The sequence below is a fragment of the Coturnix japonica genome, chromosome 1, assembly GCF_001577835.2.
Source record: "Coturnix japonica isolate 7356 chromosome 1, Coturnix japonica 2.1, whole genome shotgun sequence".
In the NCBI taxonomy this organism is placed as follows: Eukaryota; Metazoa; Chordata; class Aves; order Galliformes; family Phasianidae; genus Coturnix; species Coturnix japonica.
In genome coordinates this window covers 82418218-82440194 of record NC_029516.1, presented here as the reverse complement: position 1 = coordinate 82440194, position 21977 = coordinate 82418218, and the positions used below count along the sequence as shown (strand labels likewise).

Below are 21977 nucleotides of genomic sequence, written 5' to 3'. Positions count from 1 at the left end.
GTTGGGGGACTGCTAAGAGCAAAAGAACAGCAGGTGCTGATCAGTACCACACAGATGTACCAGTGGTAATGTTGTACCATTTGAGATTCCCTGATTCCCATCCATCCATGATCTGTCAGCTGCAGAACTGCAAACTCAAAATTGCAAATGCCACGTGCTTACAATGGAGAAAGGAACTATTGGGTGGCTGGAAACATGTCCTATACCACATGCCACTGCCCATAATACTACCCTGGGCCTTGACAAGCAAGTCTTGTGGTGACATGGCACTCATCACCACACTCCAGGCAGTGCTGGATATGTCACCACCTATCAGAGCAACAAAGCAATGCTTCATTATGAGAGTACAACACTCAAAAGGATTCAACAGGGATGCGTACTTCTTTAAGCATCCCAACATATCACCAGGGTGTCCTTCTGTAACAGGTAATAGCAGTAGCATGGCTTTCAGATCCCTCTACCTCCAACCTCCCTTCATTTCCCACCCAGCCCATCTGTACCCCTGGTCAGGTACCCTTATATAGGGGAGAGAGACCCTGCCCCCTATTTTGACCAAGCCCATCATAAAGTAGCCTAGAACATTCTAGAACCAAAGGCCTACTGCTACCTGGCTGGGCACCTGGTTTCACAGTTACCGGTGGTGCCCAGGCAGCACAGGGCAAGGTACACAGACAAGTGATTAGAGGGGAAATATTGCTTTATTTCTGCACAGGACTTAAGGTGAGTTATCTCCACAAATCAAGCAGATCTGAGTTATCTCCACTATTTATAACCCAGCAGTTCTCAATATACTATTGACTACATAGGGCACACCTATCCATTACATATTCAGGAGATTACTGTGGTTAAAAGGTTAAGCAAACAAATCTGAATCCTCTGTGCTTTTGCAGGAGTCGGTGGTTGTCTGGGGAGGTGTCCTCCTCACGCTGTCCATGTGAGGACACTGGTTTTCTAGGGACATTTGGTCTCCACTTAGTTTCCAGTGACTGGTTACTGTCTGGGATTTCAGCCCACATTTTGAGGATGTTGCAGTTATTGTAGAAGCCTGGTGGTTAGAAATGACATTTATCAGAGATAAGCAATACATCTGGAAGCTGTAGCAAGTATCTCAACTAGACAAAATAGGGTATCTTCAAGGATATTATTCCAGTTATCTTGTGGAGAACTACATCTGCGTAGGAGACCATTTAAAGGCACATAAAACCAGTGTTTAAGAAGGAAGGGTAGTGACACAAGGAAGCTGGGAAATTTCAGCTCTCAGGTCTACAGCCCCAGTTGCCACTCCTTCCCTCACCAGCACCGCATGCCCACATCTGCTGTAGCTTAACAGCAGATACCTGCATCTGTTTCTTTGCAACACAAAGCCATCCAGCTCATATAGCAGGTGGCACAGCCCCTGTAGTCCACACTGCAAACTGAAGCCTTGCTGAAAAAGCAGTTAGGTGTTTGCCAGTGTGACTGAGCTTTTTCCCTGCAGGCAGGAGGAAACTCCAAGTGCACTGCCCATTTGGAATGAGCTCTTCATTCATCCATCCTCTGGCTCAAAACTTTAGTAGCATTTTAGCTCTCTCGCTCTGGTTTCAGACACTTTGTCATCATCAGATCATCATATTTTTTCCCAAAAAAGATGTCAGACTGGGCATCTCCAGAAATGTCATTCGTTGTCACCAAATTATGATGCTTCTTAGTGAGTCTAAGGCACTATTCAGTGGATTCTGGCAAGTAAGCAGCTTTTTCATCTCTCCTTACAAGCACCCATTAGGAATTTAATTTTACACCATGAATACTCACAAGCTCACACTGTGGACTGAAGAGTTTTGCCTTCACACCAGGTGTTTGCTGTGATAAGTCTGAATGTGGGCTAGCAGGTGATTCCCTTCAAAAAAATATCTAACCTCTCCTTTCTGAACACAGTACGAAGGGTAAGGGTTTTAAAGACAGGCTGTTATCCCAATTGCAGTTCCTCAGCAAAAACTGCTGCATCATCAGTGGTAGAGTATGCTTCCCATGTATAGTGCAAACTGACTCTACCTTGGTGGTATATTCTTCTAACTAAACACCAGTATCAAAATCATGCCTAAACTGCAGCTTTCTTAATGGTATGCATTATCTGAAGGCTTAAGCAAGCTCACGTCCATCAAGCTTTTAAGGTGTTCACCCTTTTCCCCATCCATCCACACAGGTGCATGGACCGCATGAGATAGGCACAGAGAAGACAGCTCTTAGCATAAGATGCAGTGACTGAACTCCTAGTTAATTAACACATCTGTTTTCTAGAGGATTCTGAATGGGTCCTCCTGAATGACCTTCAGAAACACAAAGGGTAGAGAAAGGCATCACCCCTGGAAAACAAACGAATCTCCTGAGAGATTTCTCTTCAGACTTTCAGCCAATTCTTCAAAGCAAACAAGAAAAACCAGGTTTCCCTGAACAACAGCAGAATTACAAGGTGAGCTCAAAGCCAGATGAGAGAGAAGGAAAGAATACAAATCTCTGCCCAATGCTGCCAACACAGTTTCTGGTAAATCTAATAACTTGAATGTCCAGACTTGTTCTATGCGTGTCCCCTTCTGAATGATACTGAATGGACTCAAGTCCTCCACTGCATTTCCAGGACACTTTGCATCTTGGAGTCACATGGTGTAATAGCATGGCCTTCATCTGTCAAGTTGTCATACCCAAGTAGACAGCAATCATCAAACTCTGCAGCACAGTCAGACTGTAGGGGTGTGGGATAATCAAAACGTGGTGGAACACAGTCCGCATGTCCTGAAGGCCTGTAGGGCTCAAATTCTGGATGGATGTTCTTCTCAAAGCTTTGGGAGCACCACACAATTCATTAACTGAAGGAGGAGGCTTTACAGCTTTTCTACCTCTGAGCTCTGCCACCGGGAAGGAAACATCAGTTGAGTAGAAATCTTAACGCCAACAACACTGCAACATAGGTAAAGGAGCACAATGCCTGTGCACAGCGAGCTCTGCTCACAGCTCCCCAGGTTCAGGCCTTTATCCTATGTCCTGAGGAGGGATGTGGATGGACCTGCAATGGACATGAGGGCACCCACAAGCACTGCCCATCTGTGTTGGGACACAAAGACACTGCTGCCATCCTCAGTGTCTATTCCCCTCAAACTCAGGCTCAGTTAGTGCCTCTGCTTTTCAATGGCATGGACCTTGCCTCCAGATTTTCTTACACCTGGCAATGATACACAGGGACCTGGAAAAACCCATTCACACCTGAGGCAACAAATGGAACTTCCTCTGGCTCATCTTCTCCTTTATGCTGTGTTGGTGGGAGAAGAGCTTCTGGTAGCTTCACATCTACCAGTAGTGCTGAGCAAAGACACCCAAGCATTTTGGATAGGGCTGGCCACAGCTCTGCACACCAGTAACTTGGGCCTAGTTTTCAATTCCACTGGCAGAGCAGCCCCTGACCACAGCATGGGGGAGAGTTGCCCAAACACTCCCCTGAGCCCAGGCTAACTGCTTTGCATGGGCAGCAGTACTTCCCTTGCCCCAGCCTGAGTGTTGCTTCCAATCCACTGTACAAGTTAATGGGAAATTCTGCTAACACTCTTCTTCTTTGCTGCTTGAATATAGTATTGCTTTTAGTTAGTTTCCTTGTGTTTGCTTCTGATTACCTTGAAATGTGGAGACAAGACATATCAATGTCAGCTGTTGCTGGGTTAGTCTCTTGGCTGTTGTTCAGCAAATCATTATTTTGCTCAGCAGAGTTTGTACCATGCAGTCCTTGCATGCAAAGGTTCTCATTGTTTTCTGAAAGGAGAAGAAACAGTTGGTTGAAAACAGAGTGGAGATAACAACAGATGAGTTCAGATGTCAGCCCCTGGCCTGGCTTCTGAAAGCCATGCATTAGGCAGTCTTACTTCTTCAGCTACTTCTGAGGCAGCAGTGGACGTTTTTATAGCAGAATAAAGGAAAAACACTAACTTGTGGATCAGAGTTCATGCAAAGGAAGTGGCTTAGGAAACACTCCCGAATAGTTACAGCATTTTCACCTGGATATCCTTACAATTCCCCCTGCAAAGTGTTCTCTTAGTAGTTCAACATGTTCTCAGGCACTGGCTATTGAATTCACTACTGCCAGAGAAGTCATCAGTCAAGGGACTCACGTATGATCAGGGACCAGAATCTGCCCTGTGGAACAATATGTCACCAGAAGCCATTCTGAGGATCTGGGTTAAGCAGGAAATAGCTTGTTCAGAGCAGATAGTAAAAAAAATGTCTGTGCTTTCTAGGTGAAGCCATATTTCTAGAATTGTTTCATATTTGTGAGATAAACTATAAGAAAAATAATTAAGTTGAAACCTTGGTCTCAGCTGTGCCTCTCAAAGAGAACATCCAAGTTTCACTTCCCTGTACCCACTACCTCCACCACTTACTACAGCTACAAAACTAAGCAGAAAAGCAGCCCATGAATCATATCTGTCCGCAATACTCAGTATGATTAAGTCAATCATACCTTGTGCTCTCAGCTTGCTCTTTGTAACCAATAGAAAACCACATGGTGACATATACTGAAGGAGGACGTCTCATTCCAGTCATGCTCAAGATCATCATCTGTTAGTCTCAAGCTTGCAAGCTGCAAGTTTGTTCCTCCTATCCAGATTTAAGCCAATACAAGTAAAAAAGCAGATAAATATACTTGAAATATTTGCAGGGAGCAGTGAAAAGAATCCTACTCTTCATTTAGCTCAATTGCCTACAGCTTATCACTTACTAGAGAAAAGTAATGCCCAGGAGGACATAAAAGCTACTCACTGATCTTATATTTCTACAGTCTCTTCATGCACCCTCTTCAATCTCAAGTACACACTCCTCTTTTCCAAGAGCCTTCCTTACCTCTGTTTACTGTTTAAGCCTTCCAAATATCTACTCCTTCCTACCACATGAGACAAACTGTCTTTTGCCTTCATTATCTGTGTGCTGAACAAACTTTGCAAAACACCCCCAGGCAATAACAGCATCTTGTCAGAAGGCCACCATCTTTCATCCTCCACACTGTGCAAACCCACTTTCTCCTATCATTATGTGTTGAAAAGGGTAGATGTGGCACTGAGGGACATGTTTTATGGGCACACTGGTGATGATGGTTGGACTGGGTGTTCTTAGAGGTCTTTTCCAATCATAACTGCTCTATGACTGCTGCAGGGAAAGGAGATCCTCAGTCCCATCTTGCTTCCATTTGAAGGTAAGCTATTCAGAACTAACAAACCAAAAGATCTTCAATTTAGATTAAAGCCTCACACAGGCCTCCAAGCAAATGGGGAAGCACTCAGCTTCATCCATACCATACAAAATTGTCATGGACTTAGGAAGGTTAAATTGTTTTCAGCCCAATTGTTACCTGACAGCAACATGAAGTTGCAGTATGGCTGGCCTTGACTGAATTCATAGTAAAAACTGAAGTCAGATATATCCTGAAATCCAAAGACCTAGATCTACACATAAACTGCTATTTAAACAAGCTACTTAAGTGTTGAAAAGTGTTTCTTACCTGTCCTGTGTCCACACTTCTGAAAATGCTGTATCAACTGAGATATGTGCAAGGTGTAGTAATAAGAATAGCTCGTAAGCATTATTCATACAGTAGGCATTTATTGTTGCAATATGCCTCAGTTAAACTTGCAGGTCTCCCTGTATCACTCTGTTTTGGTTTCTACATCATAGTCCAAAAGGAACATCAGTGATGGCTCAGAGCCTGAAAAAACACAAAAACAAAGCAGCTCCACTTTGACCAAAGCACTGTAGGCTTTGTAAAGCACAGTGACTAGAAGTACACACATCTGGAGTCAGAAACAGTAGTCCAAGTATCACCTTCAGGCAACAAAACCCTTGTAAGCACCACTGCTGCACAACCTCTGGTTCCAGGGAAGTGCATGCAGGCTCCTGTCATTTCATATGGGACCTAACGTGTCACTGCCCAGGTCTGCATTGGCCTATAAAGACAAGATGGTGTTAAATGAAGGGAAAGCAGCAAGCAAGAAAAGTCTTTTTCTTTCTTCTTATTTTTTTTCCACTGATCATTTCCACCTCAAATGAACCCCACTCAGCTTGGTCAGTAGAAAGGCTAATTTTAACCAAACTAAAAAAAAAAAGGTTACACTGAAGTAAAACTGGTTGAACTCAAGCTGAAATACAGAACAAAACCACAATCATAGGCAGCATCTAATTAAAAGCTACCCACTTTCCCCACCGCAGGAACCGCTGCAGATGTACAAGTGAATAATTTCTCATTTTGGAGATGGTCATAAACTCAAATTTACAAGAAAGTCCCTCTGACATATCCAAACCAGCAAGCACTTAAAGATACAGATAAAGAATTTACTGCCTCCCAGTCACAGATGACAATATTTCCAGCATGCACTGGAGTAACACAAAGTATAAATGGCACTTTTGGCCACCCTCGGTCTTCAGCTGAAGTAGTGAAGCTGGCAAAAGAATGCCCAGCTTTATTCAGGAAGGTTTACATCAGGTAGTCTCTGTTTCATTCATCTGTTAACTATATGATTACACATCTGGCACAAGACAAATAAATCAAGGGTAGCCACTTCGTATTTTACATCTCCATTACAGTCTCAGCTCCTTATTGAAGGTCACGTGGACCTGCAATAAAGAAAGGTTAGTAGTAAAATACCAGGACATTGTAGTGGCACAGAGCTTTGGGTTGGCTGCAAAACATGCCTGGGAGGCTACACACTACATAGTTCACACTGAGCTCTACCTCTGCATGGGTAAAAGGTACCCGGAGAGCAAAGTCTTTCCCTATGAATAAATTGTTACGTACGAGCTTGAAATTGTATTCTGAAATGTAGTCAAACATTAGGTAAACCACAGGAACATCAACCTTGCTTGAATCCTGTCCCAGTTTGGAGTTTTACTTGGATTTCCTATATTTCTATTTTACTCCATACATGCTGGCAAGGAAACCGTAAGCAAGGTTTGTCTCAGGGGGAAAGGAATCAGTCATGTCTCCTCATTTTGTTGAAATTAGAAGCCTTTGAACACAGACTCTGGAAAAAGAAACCTGCTAGAGTAGCATGCACCATCTAAATGGTGTTTTCCATAGAAGTGCATCTCCTTGCTCTGCTGCTCCCAGACAAGCCACACATTTAGTCTTGAATCATACAAACCACACAGCCACACTCAGAGAATAGAAGTTATCTGCTTGGTACTTGCATGCCAACAGAGCTTACTCTTAAGAGAAAGGCAGATAATGAATAGAGTCCCTGAACGGTTCCCTAAGAATCATAAGAAGGTCCATTTCCTTGTTGTGCTGAGGAAGCAGTTTACTTGGATTTGATTTAAGACAGTGGTATTCTACTGGGAGTTAACAAGACACAACAAGAGTGTATTATGAATCAGCATCTGTCATACGTATTAACACCTAGGGACACATCTACAAGATTGTCTTCAACACTGACAAAACTCAAAAGACTAAGTTTGAACAGTTTTCTTGCAGAACCACATCTTGTCATTTCCATCAGGAGCTATATGGAAACAATAAATCCTGCGTCTTTTGTCATAAGTTGAATTCAGCATGTCCGAGTTATAAAATCACTATGGTCTCAATGTCTGAATGAAAATAACTCCCATGTTAATAATAATTTCTTGCTTCTAATAATGACAATTGCTCCTGTGCAATTCTGCGATTGTTTTGCCCCAACAAGCAAAGATTACTTAACTTGTTAAGAGTACTTAACTCTTTCATCCCAAAACTCTCAAATCAGTCAACATAAAGCTAAAGCCAATAGAAAAAAATAGAAAAAAGCAGTCTCATGAGGTTAATACATGAACTCAAGAACAAACAGGCAGAAGATGCCAGCAATGAACACATATCCTATTTATCATAATGTAACCACTCAGAGGGTGGTGACGCACTGGAACAGGCTGCCCAAGGAGGCTGTGGATGCCCCATCCCTGCAGGCATTCAAGGCCAGGCTGGATGTGGCTCTGGGCAGCCTGGTCTTGTGGTTGGCGACCCTGCACATAGCAGGGGGTTGAAATTGGATGAGCACTGTGGTCATTTTCAACCCAGGACATTCCATGACTCTATGATATGACAATGTAAGCATCCCTGTGAACACACCCACATCGTTTTAAATCCCATTTTAATGTAGAAGCACACTGCTGCTACGGAATTAGGAATTAAGTGAACAAATTTTCTTACCTTCAGGAATAACAAGTGCACACAGTGCAGTCTGGAAGGTGAAAAAAGATAACAATCCAAACAGGATCCTTCCTTTACTATGATGCCCATTTCATGGGCCTAATGACCAAGAAATCACTAAGCCCCACTTACCTAGGTCTTATCAGTGAATGTTGTGTCTTGAGGTAGGTGAGCAGAAATACTTAAAGGATGCTTTCACACTAACTGCTAACTCTACATAAAATTCTCAGGCACACAAAATAGCTTTTCTTAATTTGTAAGACATACTTTGTGGCTTCAACCACTGCATCAAAGGTGTAGCAGCTATGAACTTGTGGGTGAGCATCCCTTTTTTCATCATGACACAACTGTTAGCACTGAAGTTAGCACCATCAGACTGCTTTACATAGGAAAAAATAAATCCATCAGAAATACATTTGCTCTTGCTACTGCGTGCAGAACTTGAGAGTAAAGCATGACCTGAAGGTCAACAAACGAAGACTGGCTGGTGATGGACTTGTGCATCTGCACAACTGCTCCTCTGGTCTTCTGCAAAAATACTGTGGTGCTAGAGGTGCACAGGGAGCTGGGAGGGGACACAGCAAGGGCAGCTGATCCAATTGAGAAAGGGATGTCCCATCCCATGCCATACAGCATCACGCTCAGCAATAAGAGCTGGGGGTCTTGGCTGCGTGTCTGCCGCTGACTCCGGGACTGAGCTGGGCATCAGTGCTGAGTGATTCTGTTATGCATCACTTGTTTTGAGTATTCTTTTTTTCTTTTCCTTTTCCCTTTTCTTTCACGTCAAACTATCTCAACCCACAAGTTTTACTTCTTTCCCCCAATTCCCACTGGGTGCAAAGTGAGCAAGCAGCTGTGTGGTGCTTAGCTACCAGCCAGATTAAACCACAACAAGTGCACAGTTTTATAACCAGAAGCGTGAAAGTGTTTACCATAAAGAGTTATATCACAGTCATCTGCCATAGTGAAAGTTCCCCAAAGTAAACTGTTCGTGTAAAATAGTGCAGCACCAAAATATTGCCACACAACCATTCAGCTTCTAGTTTTTCAAAGCATACATGACACCAATAAAACAACCCATGGGAGACAACGCAAAGTGCTTCTTGATAGGCCAAAGGAACACAAGCGAGACCAAACTCCTGCAAGGCTCAAGAGAGGTCTGTGGTTCTAATGTATCTGTCACCTCAGCAGTCAGCTCAAAAAATACATTTATATCTGAGGTTCAAAAAGTCTGATTTCTCATCCTATAAATTTGGGTGAATTTGCCACTCACAGCACCGAGACTGCAATCTGTGCCATAAACTGTCAATTGAACTTATCTTCATTGTCTCTTAATTGCCCCAAAAATGTTTGTCTTCACTTCTACAAGAAAGAAGCAAAACCACCATTAGAGCAGAGCTGAGACCCAGGAGGAACGATTAAATGGACAGGATATGTAGTGAGGAAAGCAGGTCACCACTCTCTGCTTATCAAGCAATACCTCATGTCCAAGTACAGAGACATAGAAGTGCACATATCCAAGAGCCATAAGATGAAATGTATGTCAGCTAACCTGCACTGACAACCCAAAATAACTGCTTACATGGTGCGCTCATATAGAAAATGAGAAACAAATGCAACTGCCCTAAAGACCACAGCATGACTAAAAAAAGATTGCTGCTCTGCAGGTAATCAACAGGACAAGCAGCTCTGGCGTGTAAACTTGATCAGAGTATAAGTTTCATTGCTGCCTTCACTGGATGTGTCTGATCGTGAAATATATCTTTGTGGGTGATCTTTACTGCCTTGTTTCAATAAGTACACACAGTGTGGACACTACAGTGTTCTGAAGACTAAGAATTTATGATGGTGCATTCAAAAGAAAAGGATAAAACCCACAAACTGGCTTCTTTCAACAGGAAAATATTCAAACCAACAACAAGAAGTAAACACAGAAAGCCATCAGATACAAGAAGTCTAAACAGTACTGCACCAAGGAGATCATATAAATGAACAAGGTGATCTAATAAATCCAGAGAAGTAGCCAGAGTCTGTCAGTACCATATAAAGCTAACATCTTTTGACTACAAAAGACCTCTGGGGCAGAGCAGCCACACCAACAGTTACCCTCTTTAACCATGATGAAGAAGAACTGTGCTGCTTCAGTAGCATCCTCCCCAATTTGGGTATGGTAATCTACACCCAGGTCAGCTTAATGAGCTCCACATGCCATGTAGGCCCGAAAGGCACCCATTCACCCTACTGCACATTTACTGGTAATTGCAAACTTCCTCTTCCTTCCTTCCCGACACACTAAACTGTGATGTCCCTTGTTAGATGAAAGGGCAACACTTCAGTCAGGCAGTCAGTAATTGGCTGAATCTTTACACAACCCAAAAAGGCAGCGGGGCTTAATGAATTCATTCACCAGGTTCAAAGTGGAAAGGTGTTGACTTGCATCCTTAGTCACACTAACCCTGTAAACTTCAGCATGCACATCATAATTCTCACACTAAGATGAAGTGTGCATACACAAGCATATGTGCATGTATCCACGTGCAGCCCTACTTCAGTTTTGGTTGTGAGCTCCCTCTGGCTTGGTTGGCCCTCAGGCAATCACTGTAATTAGAAAAGGCATCTAGGAAACCAGCTGAGTGACTCCAGCCTGCCTCTAACAGCCTTATATACAGCCTTCCCCAAGCACTAGATGCCAGTTTTCTCATCACCACCTGAACTGCTGATAGTCTCCTTTGTGAATCACTGCGTCTCAGCACCCACAGGCCACTGAAGCCCAAGTTATTTGCATATCATTACCTTCGGGCAGATAAGGCACATGTATGCAATTGCAGGTACACAGATTCACTTGTACCCTGTCAACCAGTCGGTTCCAATTGAAATTAAGCTGCCTTGGGACCTGGGGCTGCTATCTTTAACTCTGCAGGACACAATTACCCTGATGAAGGCTACAGAATGCACATTTAAACAAATAACCATGTTAATATCGTTCAATTTCTGGATCAGCCATCACTGACACTGAAGTTATTCAACAAGAGGCCGCCTGAGGGAAGAAACAGGGAAAGGCTGCCCCCTCCAGTACACAGATATGTTATTCTCCAGATATTTGAAAGCAAAATTCTCAGCACACCCTGGAACATTTATATAGCTGGAAAAACAATAAAATTAGCAAAGCAAGGTGACAGCTGTACAAACAATTTGCAGCTTTGCCCTGCTGAAATACAAGCCTAAGTGATAAGCTGCTGCACTGGTGGTTCCCCTTCAATTCTCTCACTGCTGTACAAGATGTTTTACTTGATGCATCCCAGCTGCCTTCCCAATGCTTCTGAGTGCCCGATTGCCCTCCAAGCACAGGAGTACATCAGCAGTACAACATGACCTCCTTAAAAACTGCTGGGAAATGAGTGGATATCTGTTCATCTCACTTCAGCTGCTCAATATGGGTTTTTTTGGAAGGTTTTCTACATACTTAACCTATGCCCCAACACACCCCCTGCATCTGTTGTTTCTTTCCTTGGATAAGAAGTCTTGCGTAACAGTTCCTTGAAAATGTTCAGTTATTCTTAGATATCGGAGGGTGGAGAGACATAAACTACTCCTCACACTTTAGTTGCAGGCATTAAGGGAAAGCCAAAAACAAAAGAGCACAGAACTTGCCACATCCATGAGATGGATTAAAATGATTAGATGAACTCTTGGAAAGCAGTTTGCTACCACCAACAAACATTGCCTGCTATCACCTCATGAAAGAGAATGTCCCATTCCTGTGGAACAGGGAAATAGGCTGCAAAGCGATGTGAAATCCTTGTATCATTAAGGTTGGAAAAGACCACTAAGATCACCCAGCCCAACCACCAGCCCACCCCTACCATGCCCACTCACCATGTCCCTCAGTGCCACATCCACACGGCTCTTGAACACCTCTAGGAATGGTGAGTCTATCAAACGATCTCAGCTGCTTAATTTGCAGACTATGTAAACTGAATATCTCCTGCAGATGGCATACGTAGAATCTCATGTCGATTGAGAGACTCCTCAATGTAGTTTCCCAACCTGTTTTCACTGGGATTTTTTTGTTTGGGTGATGTGGGTTTTTTTTTTGTTGAGCTTTGCTGCTATTGTGCAGAGCAAAGGTGAACACTTGAGTGATTAATATATTACTCTGCTCTTTCAAGTGAAAATGGTCGATCAATACCTAAGTTTAAGAAACAATCTTCAGTGGGCAGCCGCAATCACTCAAACGTCTTTAAAGCTTCCTCCCTTCTATTCAGATGGCAGCTGAGCTAAAGGTAAAGTAATTACCATTAAGACTGTTGGGTAGATAGGACATTCATTCAGGCACCACAACACCAAGAGAATGGTAAAGCTGAGAGGCTAAAACGAACAGCAAAGTGGAAACTTAATTACTCCCCTGTGCAGCGTTTCTCCTTATTGACTGTAAACCTCATCAGATTTTCATTGCTTTGCTCCAACAAACTCTTCATTAGACACACACCTTTGGTCACCGCAGCTGCTTAGGTTGTTTTAAAGACAAACAAACAAACAAATATGTTTAACCCTAAATGCATGGAACCTTTAAAAACCGGTATATCAGCTTTGTCAACACAACAGCAACAAAAGGGTGCTTCCACATCATCAGCCAAATGAAGCTTTACCAAACAGTAAAGCTGCTCTGCTGATACCACTTATATGGTATTTGTTGGCCACACCACCAGTCACGTCTAGATAGTAGGCAATCATGGTAGTTAGATGGGATTTGTCATGGTAGATTGAAACCAAGGGTTTCCAATCACCTTCTTCTCAGCATTGTATTTGGAAATGAATTCCATGGTTGCCTTCACTAATGCTGGACAGCAGTTTGATGCCTGAGCCTAGTGTTCCCTCATATCAGTATTTAAGCCACAGCCAGTACTATAGTTTCATGCACAGGATACTTTCCTCTTTCTTTCTTCTCTATACATTTGTACTCTGACTGTAAACATATTGATCTTCTGCCTTCCACATTTCTAAGCAGACGTGCTGCGCTGCAAACATGACAAGGATGTACCAACATGCCTGACGGTCATACTACTTTACAGACAGATGGGGATACAGAATCATTAGGTTATTAAAGACCACTACTATCACCTGGTCTAACCATCAGCTCATCCCCACCCTGCCCACTAAACTGTATCCCTCAGTGCCACATCTCCATGATTCTTGAACACCTCCAGGGACTCCATTGCCTACCTGGGCAGCCAATTCCAACACCTCACCACTCCTTCTGAGCCTAACATCCATTCTAAAGCTCCAATCACAGAATCACAGAATGACCCGGGTTGGAAGGGACCTCGAGGATCATGAAGCTCCAACCCCCTGCCTGGCAGGGCCACCAAACTTCCATGTTTACTAGATGAGGTTGCCCAGGGCCCCATCCAACCTGACCCTGAATCCCTGGAGGTGTTCGAGGACAACCCCCTCCCACTCATCCCGTTTCCCTCATCTCCAATCACGACCTCCTCTCTCCCTCCCTCCCCGCCCCGGAAGCGCCCTTTGCCCGCGGAGCAGGAAGCGTGGCGGCGCCGGGCGGCAGAGGCGCCCTGCAGGTAGGAGCTGGGCGGGGGACCTGGAGGGCTGTGAGGTGCGGGGCCTGGAGGGGGCAGCCCGCGTTGGAAGCTTCGGCTGAGCCTTTGTCTGTCGGCACCGTGGAGGAAAGAGGCAGAAAGGAGGAGGGGAGGGACGGCTGCCCTTTTTGTACTCCTGTCTCCGCTGTCCCTGCGTTCCCCCCGTCCCATCGCTTTCCACCTGCCGCAGGAAAAAGCATCTCCTTGCCCACTTTCCGATCTGTGTTATGCACAGGCAGCTTCACACGCTGCCCCGGTTTCCCAGAGCTCCACGTCTCTCGCTTCTCACCCCTGTTTGGGTGCCGTGGCAGTGCCCTCTGACCACCCCATCTCCTGCCTGTCCCAGCACATCAGTCTGTGCTTTAGGGAGGGCATCACTGACTAGTGCTGTATATCAGGAACAGGCGGGCATGGGATGACTGCTCAGTGTGGAGGACACAGCTCCACGTGCAGGAGTCCAGGGAGCACCGCTGTCAGACATAGTCAGCCATCAGGTCCCCCTATGAGGACAGGCTGAGGGAGTTGGGTTTGTTCAGCCTAGAGAAGAGAAGGTTGCGGGGTGACCTCATTGCAGCCTTTCAATACCTGAAGGGAACTTACTCCCAGGAGGGGAGTAAACTCTTTGAAAGGGCTGATAATAGCAGGACTAGGGGAAATGGTTTTAAGTTGAAAGAGGGAAGATTTAGGTTGGATGTTAGGGGGAAGTTCTTCACTAGGAGAGTGGTTAGGCCCTGGAACAGGCTGCCCAGGGAGGTTGTGGATGCCCCGTCCTTGGAGGTGTTCAAGACCAGGTTGGACGGGGCCCTGGGCAACCTGATCTAGTAAAGGTGTATGTTTGGTGGCCCTGCCAGGCAGGGGGGTTGGAACTACATGATCCTTGAGGTCCCTTCCAACCCGGGTCATTCTGTGATTCTGTGTGATAAGGTTTAGATTTTGGGTGGTCATGTGCAGAGTCCAGAGTTAGTCTCAGTAATCCTTGTGGGTCCCTTCCGGCATGGGAGATTCACACCTTGCTCTGAATGGCAGCTTTCTGTCTGAGGGTGAACATGCAGAGAACGCTCAGCCAGCAACAGCATTACAGGAGCAAACTGCAGGACCCCAGGGAGCTTGAGAGATGGAGCTCAACACTGGGATGACTCCCACAGCCTGACACAGCCACAGGACAGCTATGGAGGTGAGTGGTCAGGAGAGAAAATAAAGAGCTGTCAGCAAACAGCTGAGGTAAAGACAAGGAGTTGTTGGTTCTTGAAGACCATCTCCTCTGTTGGTGACATCAGTCTCCTGCTTTCAGGTGGAACAGGCCATCTGGTACACATTGCAGCATGTCGGCAGCTGGTTTGGCTCCTACCATCAATCTGCTGCAGCAGAGATTCTCAGTACCAGCAAAGTTCTGAGAGCTATAAGGCTCCTGAAAGCAACCTAACATATGTTGGCTCAGGACAGCCTGAAATGACACAATGCTATTGCTGAGTATTCAACTAAGATTATTTTGTTTGCTTTTGTAAGGAGGATTCCTGATTGGTGAACCTGACATAACCTGCCCAGATGGACCAAGGAGAAGATCAGGATCATGAGGCCTCAAAGGAGATATGCATGGGTAAGAAATAAGATGAGTTTATAAGTTTAGAGAAAGCAAAAAGCAATCTGAGCTCCTGCAGTGTTCTTCAAACTACTTTTTCTCATCCAGCTTAATTTGAGACCATCTCTTTCCCTATCACTGTGGCCCTGTCAGTGTGCTATTAAGAATATGTATGAAAGACAGCATATTAAGAAGACAGAACATGACAGTTTCCTGGGGGCAAGGAAGGGTTGATTGCACTGCCCTTGGCTCTGCTTTTTGTGGCACATTGGCTCCGGGTCCCGTGATGAGGTCTCATTCTCACAGCTAGTTTTATTTTTGTTCCCAGTCTGTATAGTTGGAATAATACAAGTATAGCTGTAATTACAGAGTAAATGGATAGCCAGAAGGTATCTTAAAAAAAGACTCACTAGTGCTGAAGCCTCTGGCTGAGATGGATGCTCACCAATGTAGAGGAACACCACAAAAACTCCACAAAAGAGTGATCTCCAGAAAGAGATGCTACCCTAGCAGTGGTCAACCCTTAATTGGGATCTAGGAGAGGTGGAGTCAAGGGGCTCCACCCCTTCCAGTAGCACAGCTGAATTACCTTTACCTGTGCTCCCGCAGCTGACTCATTGGTTGCCTCAGATGGTTAATCAGAGGTTCAGGCTGTGATCAACAGTTGACCTTACACAGTCCTTCTCTGTAACTGCTTCTCCTACACAGTGCAGACCATACTCTTTGGAAGAAGAACTCACCAGTTCTCTGCCATGCTCATCTCCCAGCAAAAATTACAATTAGTCGTATTTTTTTCCAGGTGCTGAGATCAGTCCCTTTCTGAATCACTTTGCAAGCACAGATCAGCAGGACTTGTTGTCCTCCATAGGAGGAGAGGAACAGCTGGAGAACAGCCATGGAAGTCAGTGTGGTTCCACAGAGGCATGGCGAGGTGACCACAGGGAGGCAGAGGAGGCCAAGCTGCCTTGCTCTGCCATCAGCCTGGTGAAAAGACAAGAGAGAAGGGTGGCAGGAGCCGCACAGCGAGCCCCTGGTGCAGAGCGGCCCACCATCTGCTCCGAGTGTGGCAAGGGATTCAGCCGGAGCATCCACCTCATCCAGCACCAGCGAATGCACACTGGGGAGCGCCCGTTCTTGTGCGGGGAGTGTGGCAAGGGCTTCAGCCAGAGCTCCAACCTCATCCAGCACCGACGGGTCCATACTGGCCAGAAACCCTACAGCTGTGCAGAGTGTGGGAAGAGCTTCAAAAACAGTTCCAGCCTCACCATCCACCAGCGCATCCACACAGGAGAGAGACCATATAAGTGCTCTGAGTGTGGGAAGAGCTTCAGTGACAGCTCCACCTGCATCAAACACCAGCGTATGCACACAGGCGAGCGGCCCTACAAGTGCCCAGCCTGTGGGAAAAGCTTCAGCCAACACTCCCACCTCCTCCAGCACCAGCAGGTTCACAACGGTGTCCGGCCTTACTCTTGTGGTCAGTGTGGCAAACGCTTTGGGCAGAGCTCTGACCTCATTAACCACACTCGTACCCACACCGGTGAGAAGCCTTACAAATGCAGCCAGTGCGGCCGGGGCTTCAGTGGCAACTCCAACCTCATCAAGCACACCCGCATCCACACGGGCGAGCAACCGTACCACTGCAGCCAGTGCGGAGCAAGCTTTCGTTTCCAGCCCCAGCTGGTGCGCCACCAAAAGCACCATACAGGGTAGTTGGCCATGTGGACCATGGGCTATGGACTTGGTGCTGCTGGACACCTCGTATGGGGTGTGAACAGGGGGCATGGAGCCCTCAGAGCCTGTGCCCCTCTGGGTAAATGGGTCTGTGAGCGCTGCCTGGGCACTCAGCCTGCACTGAATGAACTAGTGCAGGTTCACTGCATGGGCTGGCTGTTCTCAGCCCCTCGTTCGAGAATGAGGAAAGAAATGTGCTTACTGTATTGTATGTTCAAGACCACGGGAGGGAACACAGAGACATTCCAAGGATCAGTGCCTTCTTTTGCTATTCTTAGAGGGGTGTGATTTTTGTCCTAAAATCCATTTCCTGTATAAATTGCCTGGATTTTGCCTGTTGTAAGGCTATAGCTTAGCATGATCGCTCCCCTCAGAATCCACATCTCCCACTTGTCAGTTTTCTTGGGTTTAGGTGGTGTTAGCTATTTATTTCAAACCCCTGCAACAGAGTTGGATGCCCATGAGCGTATATTGCAGGCCCAGCCATCCTCTGCGTGGGCCGTGCCTGTGGAGCTGTATTTCTGCTGGGTTGGATGGCTGTTCAACTGACAGCTTCTCAGATGCTGCTGTTTGACAGCTTTGTCCTCAGCAGCAGTTAAGTAAATTAACATCCTAATAGGTTATTTCTCACAGATTCTGGTTTAGGCGCTTTTGTGGGTGGCACTTTATGAATGTTTTCATAAGGCTGTTAAAAGTATTTCAGATGACTTTGTTTTTTTAATTGTGAGCTTTCATTGACAGCTGATGAAAAGAACGAGGACGGTGTTTAAAAAATAATCTATGTCAAACCGGTTTTGTATTCGATGTTAAACAGCTTTTCTTGCATAAAAGTTTTTAACTCTAACATGGCCTTTGAGTCATTAATGATTGCAAAGAGGTGATGATGAATGACCTTCATTTCTGGAATATCCATGAATTTTTGCAGGTGGTTTTGACATCTTCTTTAGTAATGACTTTCTAAGGAATACGGGGGAGGCAGAGTTCCGAGAAAGCAGAATGAAGTGACCTCTGAAGAGATCCTCACTTTGAGGAGGAAAATACTACTGCTGGGAGTCTGTCCTTACAAGGAAATTTAGCTCCAACCACCGCTTGGTACGGGGGAGGAGAGAACTGGCAGTAATAACAAAGATGTTAATATCTCTAGCATGGAAGAACTCCCTGTAATGAACGTAGCAATATATACTGAAATGCCTGTTCCGCCCACGTTGCCGAACAGTTGAAGAAATCAGAGCGTGCTTTAGGCAAGAAAATGAAGTGATTGAATCTGTTGTGCTGTAGAAGTTTTATTTTCAGCATTGCTAAAGCTAACAGTGAGTATTCTCATGAAGATGAGCTTCCAAGCAGCAGATAGCAGTAAGGACTAAAAGAAATTCCAGCTTGGAAAGCACTGGGGAAAGCAGCAAGCTGTGAATAAAAGCAATGTGATTGGAATTACTGGCCGAGTAATGCACAATGCCATGAACAGGACTATTACTTCTACCTGGTCAATTAAACATGCCAAGGGCACGGAAGCCAAGTAATAGTAGCCCATTTGAACTCCTTGTCTGCTTCTGTTTGTTTTTCAAAGAGCACACAGAGAACCTACTGATGGGCAATATCTGTTCCCATTGAGACTTCATGTAGATCACTTTTAGGTTGCTCACAGTACCCTTCTTCACTTGGCCATGTCAAGCCAGGGCATTTCACACTCTCTGTTCAATAGTTACGAATGCTACAGTCCAAAATGCAGAGCATACCATTCAGCTTCATATTCACTTACCTTTGAAATCGAGGGAGGTGTTAAGAAACATTTCCACAATGCCACGTTTGGGCACCACAGTGTAAGAAGGATGTACAGCCCTTTGTGTCTGTCTGAAAATGGCTTTGTCCACTGTGGGATCCCTTCTCTGCAAGTCATCTCTGCAGACCCTCCACCATCAATACCTTGTCAAATGAGCTGAGTACGCTCAAGCTTGTTCTTGCTGCCGTGGTAAATGTCCACACTTCAGGACACCAGGTGCAGCTCAGGCCTGGGTTACCATGACAGCCACTGTGTGTCATAGTGAAGTCATCACTGCATCACAGATACGTCCCTGGTTTAGTGGCTCAGGTGTCACTTTGCAAGCACTCTGCTGAGCAAAGTGGAGCAAGCAGCCAAGAACTGTGGAAGAACAAGGATGCGGGTAGGAGTAGGGTGCTCTGCCATGGCCCCAACCTCTTCTCCCCTTTGGGCAGTGGGCGCAACATTGCAGGGGAGTTGGACTGGGTGGCCTTTAAGGCCCATTCCAAGTCAGATGATTCTGCAATTCTATGATTCTGTAAGAAAAAAGGCAGATAGATAGGCAGTAGCTTTTCTTGCTTTTATTCTCCATGGTGACAACTCAAAAGCAACAAATTGGAAACTGCAAGCATGGTGAATGCATAATGCTTGGTAACTGAGGGTGAGGATGTGTCCCAGAAAGCTGTCAGAGTGCTTGTATTGTCGCTGTACAGAGCAGTGTCTCTCTCTGACACTCCCTCCGGCCTCCCATTATGGAAATAACTTCATTATAGGCGAGAAGGAGAATTTAAGTAAAATAGCAGAAGCTGAGCACAGCAAAGAAAGCTGCTCCCTCAGTGCCTAATGGGGGGAACAAAGCTGTTGCAGATGAGCAACTGCAACAAAAGAAAGGAAAAAATACAACCAACAGCTCTGTGACCAACAGCAGGAGGACCACAACCATGGCTGGGATTTTCAGCAGGGTCTGTGAGAAGCGGGCACCTGGCTGCCACCAGACATGAGGGATGTATGACAGGCCAGTGCTGGTGCTCTGCAGGCTGGGTGACACAGGTGCACAGGAGCTCCTCATTGCCTCCGCATTCACCTGGCGTTTGGGCACAGAGGGCACCTGGCTCTCAGGGCACAAGTAAAGGCTTTGAAGGAATAAAGGTAAGTGAGCAGGTGTGGAAGAGATCCACCAAGGAGGCACTGGAGATGAAACCATGCCATTTCCTTGACCTAAGTTTTACTTTTAAAATCACCCTGACAGCCTTTAATTCATCTTTTTAAACTCAGATGTAACACATCATCTTGGAGCCGTAATTGCAGTCCGGGTGTGATGAAGCACCACTTCCTTCCCTTTGCTGCCCCTCACACCAAGGACAAAGAGATCTGAATGGGTTTGCTTCTATTGTTTGCTCTTCAGAGCTCTTACTGCAGCTGCCCTGGGACTGGGAACAATACACACTTGTTTAGAAACTGTCTTTGGCTTGAATCTTTAAAATGTTTCCAGTAACATCCCTACTTGAGTTCAAGAACAGATGGAAGGCTTGGGGTTTTGTTTTGTGGGGGTAAAAACGTTTTTAGCTGTTGGTGGTGGTGGTTTTTTTCCTTTGCTTTTTTAACAAAATGCAACTCACTCCACAGCCAAACTGACTGAAGCCCCCGAGCTGAAGGTCAGCTGTGTATAGCCGAGCATGCAGAGCAGTCAGAGAGGGATCATATGCACAACACAGAGCAAAGGGCAGACAGGGAGAGGGGGTGAAGGTCTCTTTTGGCAAAGGCCCCTGTACAGGTAGGGGTGAATGTCCACAAGCAGTTATAAAGGTCACAAGGGAACTGACGTGGGAATCGGGGCATATTCCTCCCATTTATTCCTAATGTTACTAATACCATTCCGTTTCTGATGCTGATAATTCAGCTGGCATTTTTTTAGATGGTATCAAAAATAGCTGACCCATCGTGCAGTGTACAGGGATCTCTTCTCTGACCTCCCGGGTAATAGGACAATGGCTTCAGGAGCCCCACGCAAACATGACTGTGCATTTGGCAGCTCAGCTGCTGCACAAAGCATACCCGCCATTATAGCCAGATGGCGGTGCTGCCCCACAGAGGTTCCAGGAGTGAGGGTCAGTTCTGCAGCACCTGGCTTATGCCAAAGGTCCATTTGCTCCTGGACCCAGTTAAAGAATGAGCTAAAGCCACTCCAGCTTTCATTTCCACATGTCCCAGACCTGTACTTCTTAGTGGCACAGAACAGAACCTCACCCAGAGCTTCACGTGAAAGGTCCCTGGAGGAAAAAAGATAGCTCTGAGCATTTTCTCAGTGGGACGGTCTCAATGATGATGTATTTTATTTTCAGAATAGTCCAGGCAAGATAAACATTGTAGTTATGTACCTCGCTGTGTCCTTGCAGTACTTAAAGGGAGCATATAAACAGCAGTGGCTGTTTATGAGGGTGGATAGTGACAGGACAAGGGGGAATGGTCTTAAACTAAGACATGGGATGTTTAGGTTAGATATTAGGAGGAAGCTTTTCACACAGAGGGTGGTGACGCACTGGAACAGGTTGCCCAAGGAGGCTGTGGATGCCCCATCCCTGGAGGCATTCAGGGCCAGGCTGGATGTGGCTCTGGGCCTGGTCAGGTGGTTGGAGACCCTGCACACAGCAGGGGGGGCGGTTGAAACTACATGATCATTGTGGTCCTTTTCAACCCATGCCATTTTATGGTTCTGTACTTCTATAAAAGTTTGTTGCTATGTTTGACTTGTAAAATGTTCTGTGATCACTCCTGCTCAGGGATCTGTATTTGTACAGGCCAGTGACTGCCCTGTATTTCTTCAGAGAAGCAGCTTTGCAAGGGACCTTTGGTCAAAAGAGACATTAGCAGTTAGAGTACTCAGGATGACCTGGGACTGTGGGAGCAAATGGGCTGAGAAAAGCTCTTCCGCACAGTGTCAGACTATTCTGTTACTGGGGAAGGCTGGTCACATTCCAACAGTGGCACCCTCATGCTAACTCTCTTAAAACTCCTTGAAAAAAAATTCTCAGAGAATAAATTTTCCCTATAGAAGATTAATTCTGTCTTAATGTGCCCAATACTGATATTTTCTTTGCTTCAGATTTCTCTGGCCAG

General features: G+C 45.5%; 1 protein-coding gene and 1 long non-coding RNA gene across 4 annotated transcripts; one reads left to right on the top strand and one right to left on the bottom strand.

Annotated features, from left to right (window-relative positions):
* Window positions 1-13646, bottom strand: LOC107321945. 2 transcript variants are annotated; one of them, XR_001558727.2, is made up of 4 exons: window positions 12068-13646; window positions 5519-5722; window positions 4484-4620; window positions 1-3777 (listed from the first exon to the last, which is right to left on the bottom strand). It is a non-coding gene; the product is annotated as an uncharacterized LOC107321945 (long non-coding RNA). The 2 variants fall into 2 exon arrangements; XR_001558728.2 differs by having other exon boundaries at window positions 13415-13646.
* A 59-nt stretch (window positions 13647-13705) lies between these two features.
* On the top strand, window positions 13706-17945 carry LOC107321933 (zinc finger protein 239-like). 2 transcript variants are annotated; one of them, XM_015879431.2, is made up of 4 exons: window positions 13706-13770; window positions 14815-14962; window positions 15295-15385; window positions 16167-17945. In XM_015879431.2, the coding sequence occupies exons 3-4, from the start codon at window positions 15334-15336 to the stop codon at window positions 17078-17080; spliced, it is 966 nt and encodes a 321-aa protein (XP_015734917.1). In that variant the 5' UTR covers window positions 13706-13770; window positions 14815-14962; window positions 15295-15333; the 3' UTR covers window positions 17081-17945. The 2 variants fall into 2 exon arrangements, with proteins under 2 accessions (XP_015734917.1, XP_015734906.1); XM_015879420.2 differs by lacking the exon at window positions 13706-13770 and having other exon boundaries at window positions 14627-14962.
* Window positions 17946-21977: the final 4032 nt, after the last annotated feature.

Excerpts from the sequence above, each read along its gene's own strand:
- LOC107321933 (XM_015879431.2), top strand. The coding sequence starts at position 15,334 with ATGGACCAAGGAGAAGATCAGGATCATGAGGCCTCAAAGGAGATATGC. Across the intron at positions 15,386-16,166 it reads CTCAAAGGAGATATGCATGG|GTGCTGAGATCAGTCCCTTT; the intron begins GTAAGAAATAAG and ends ATTTTTTTCCAG.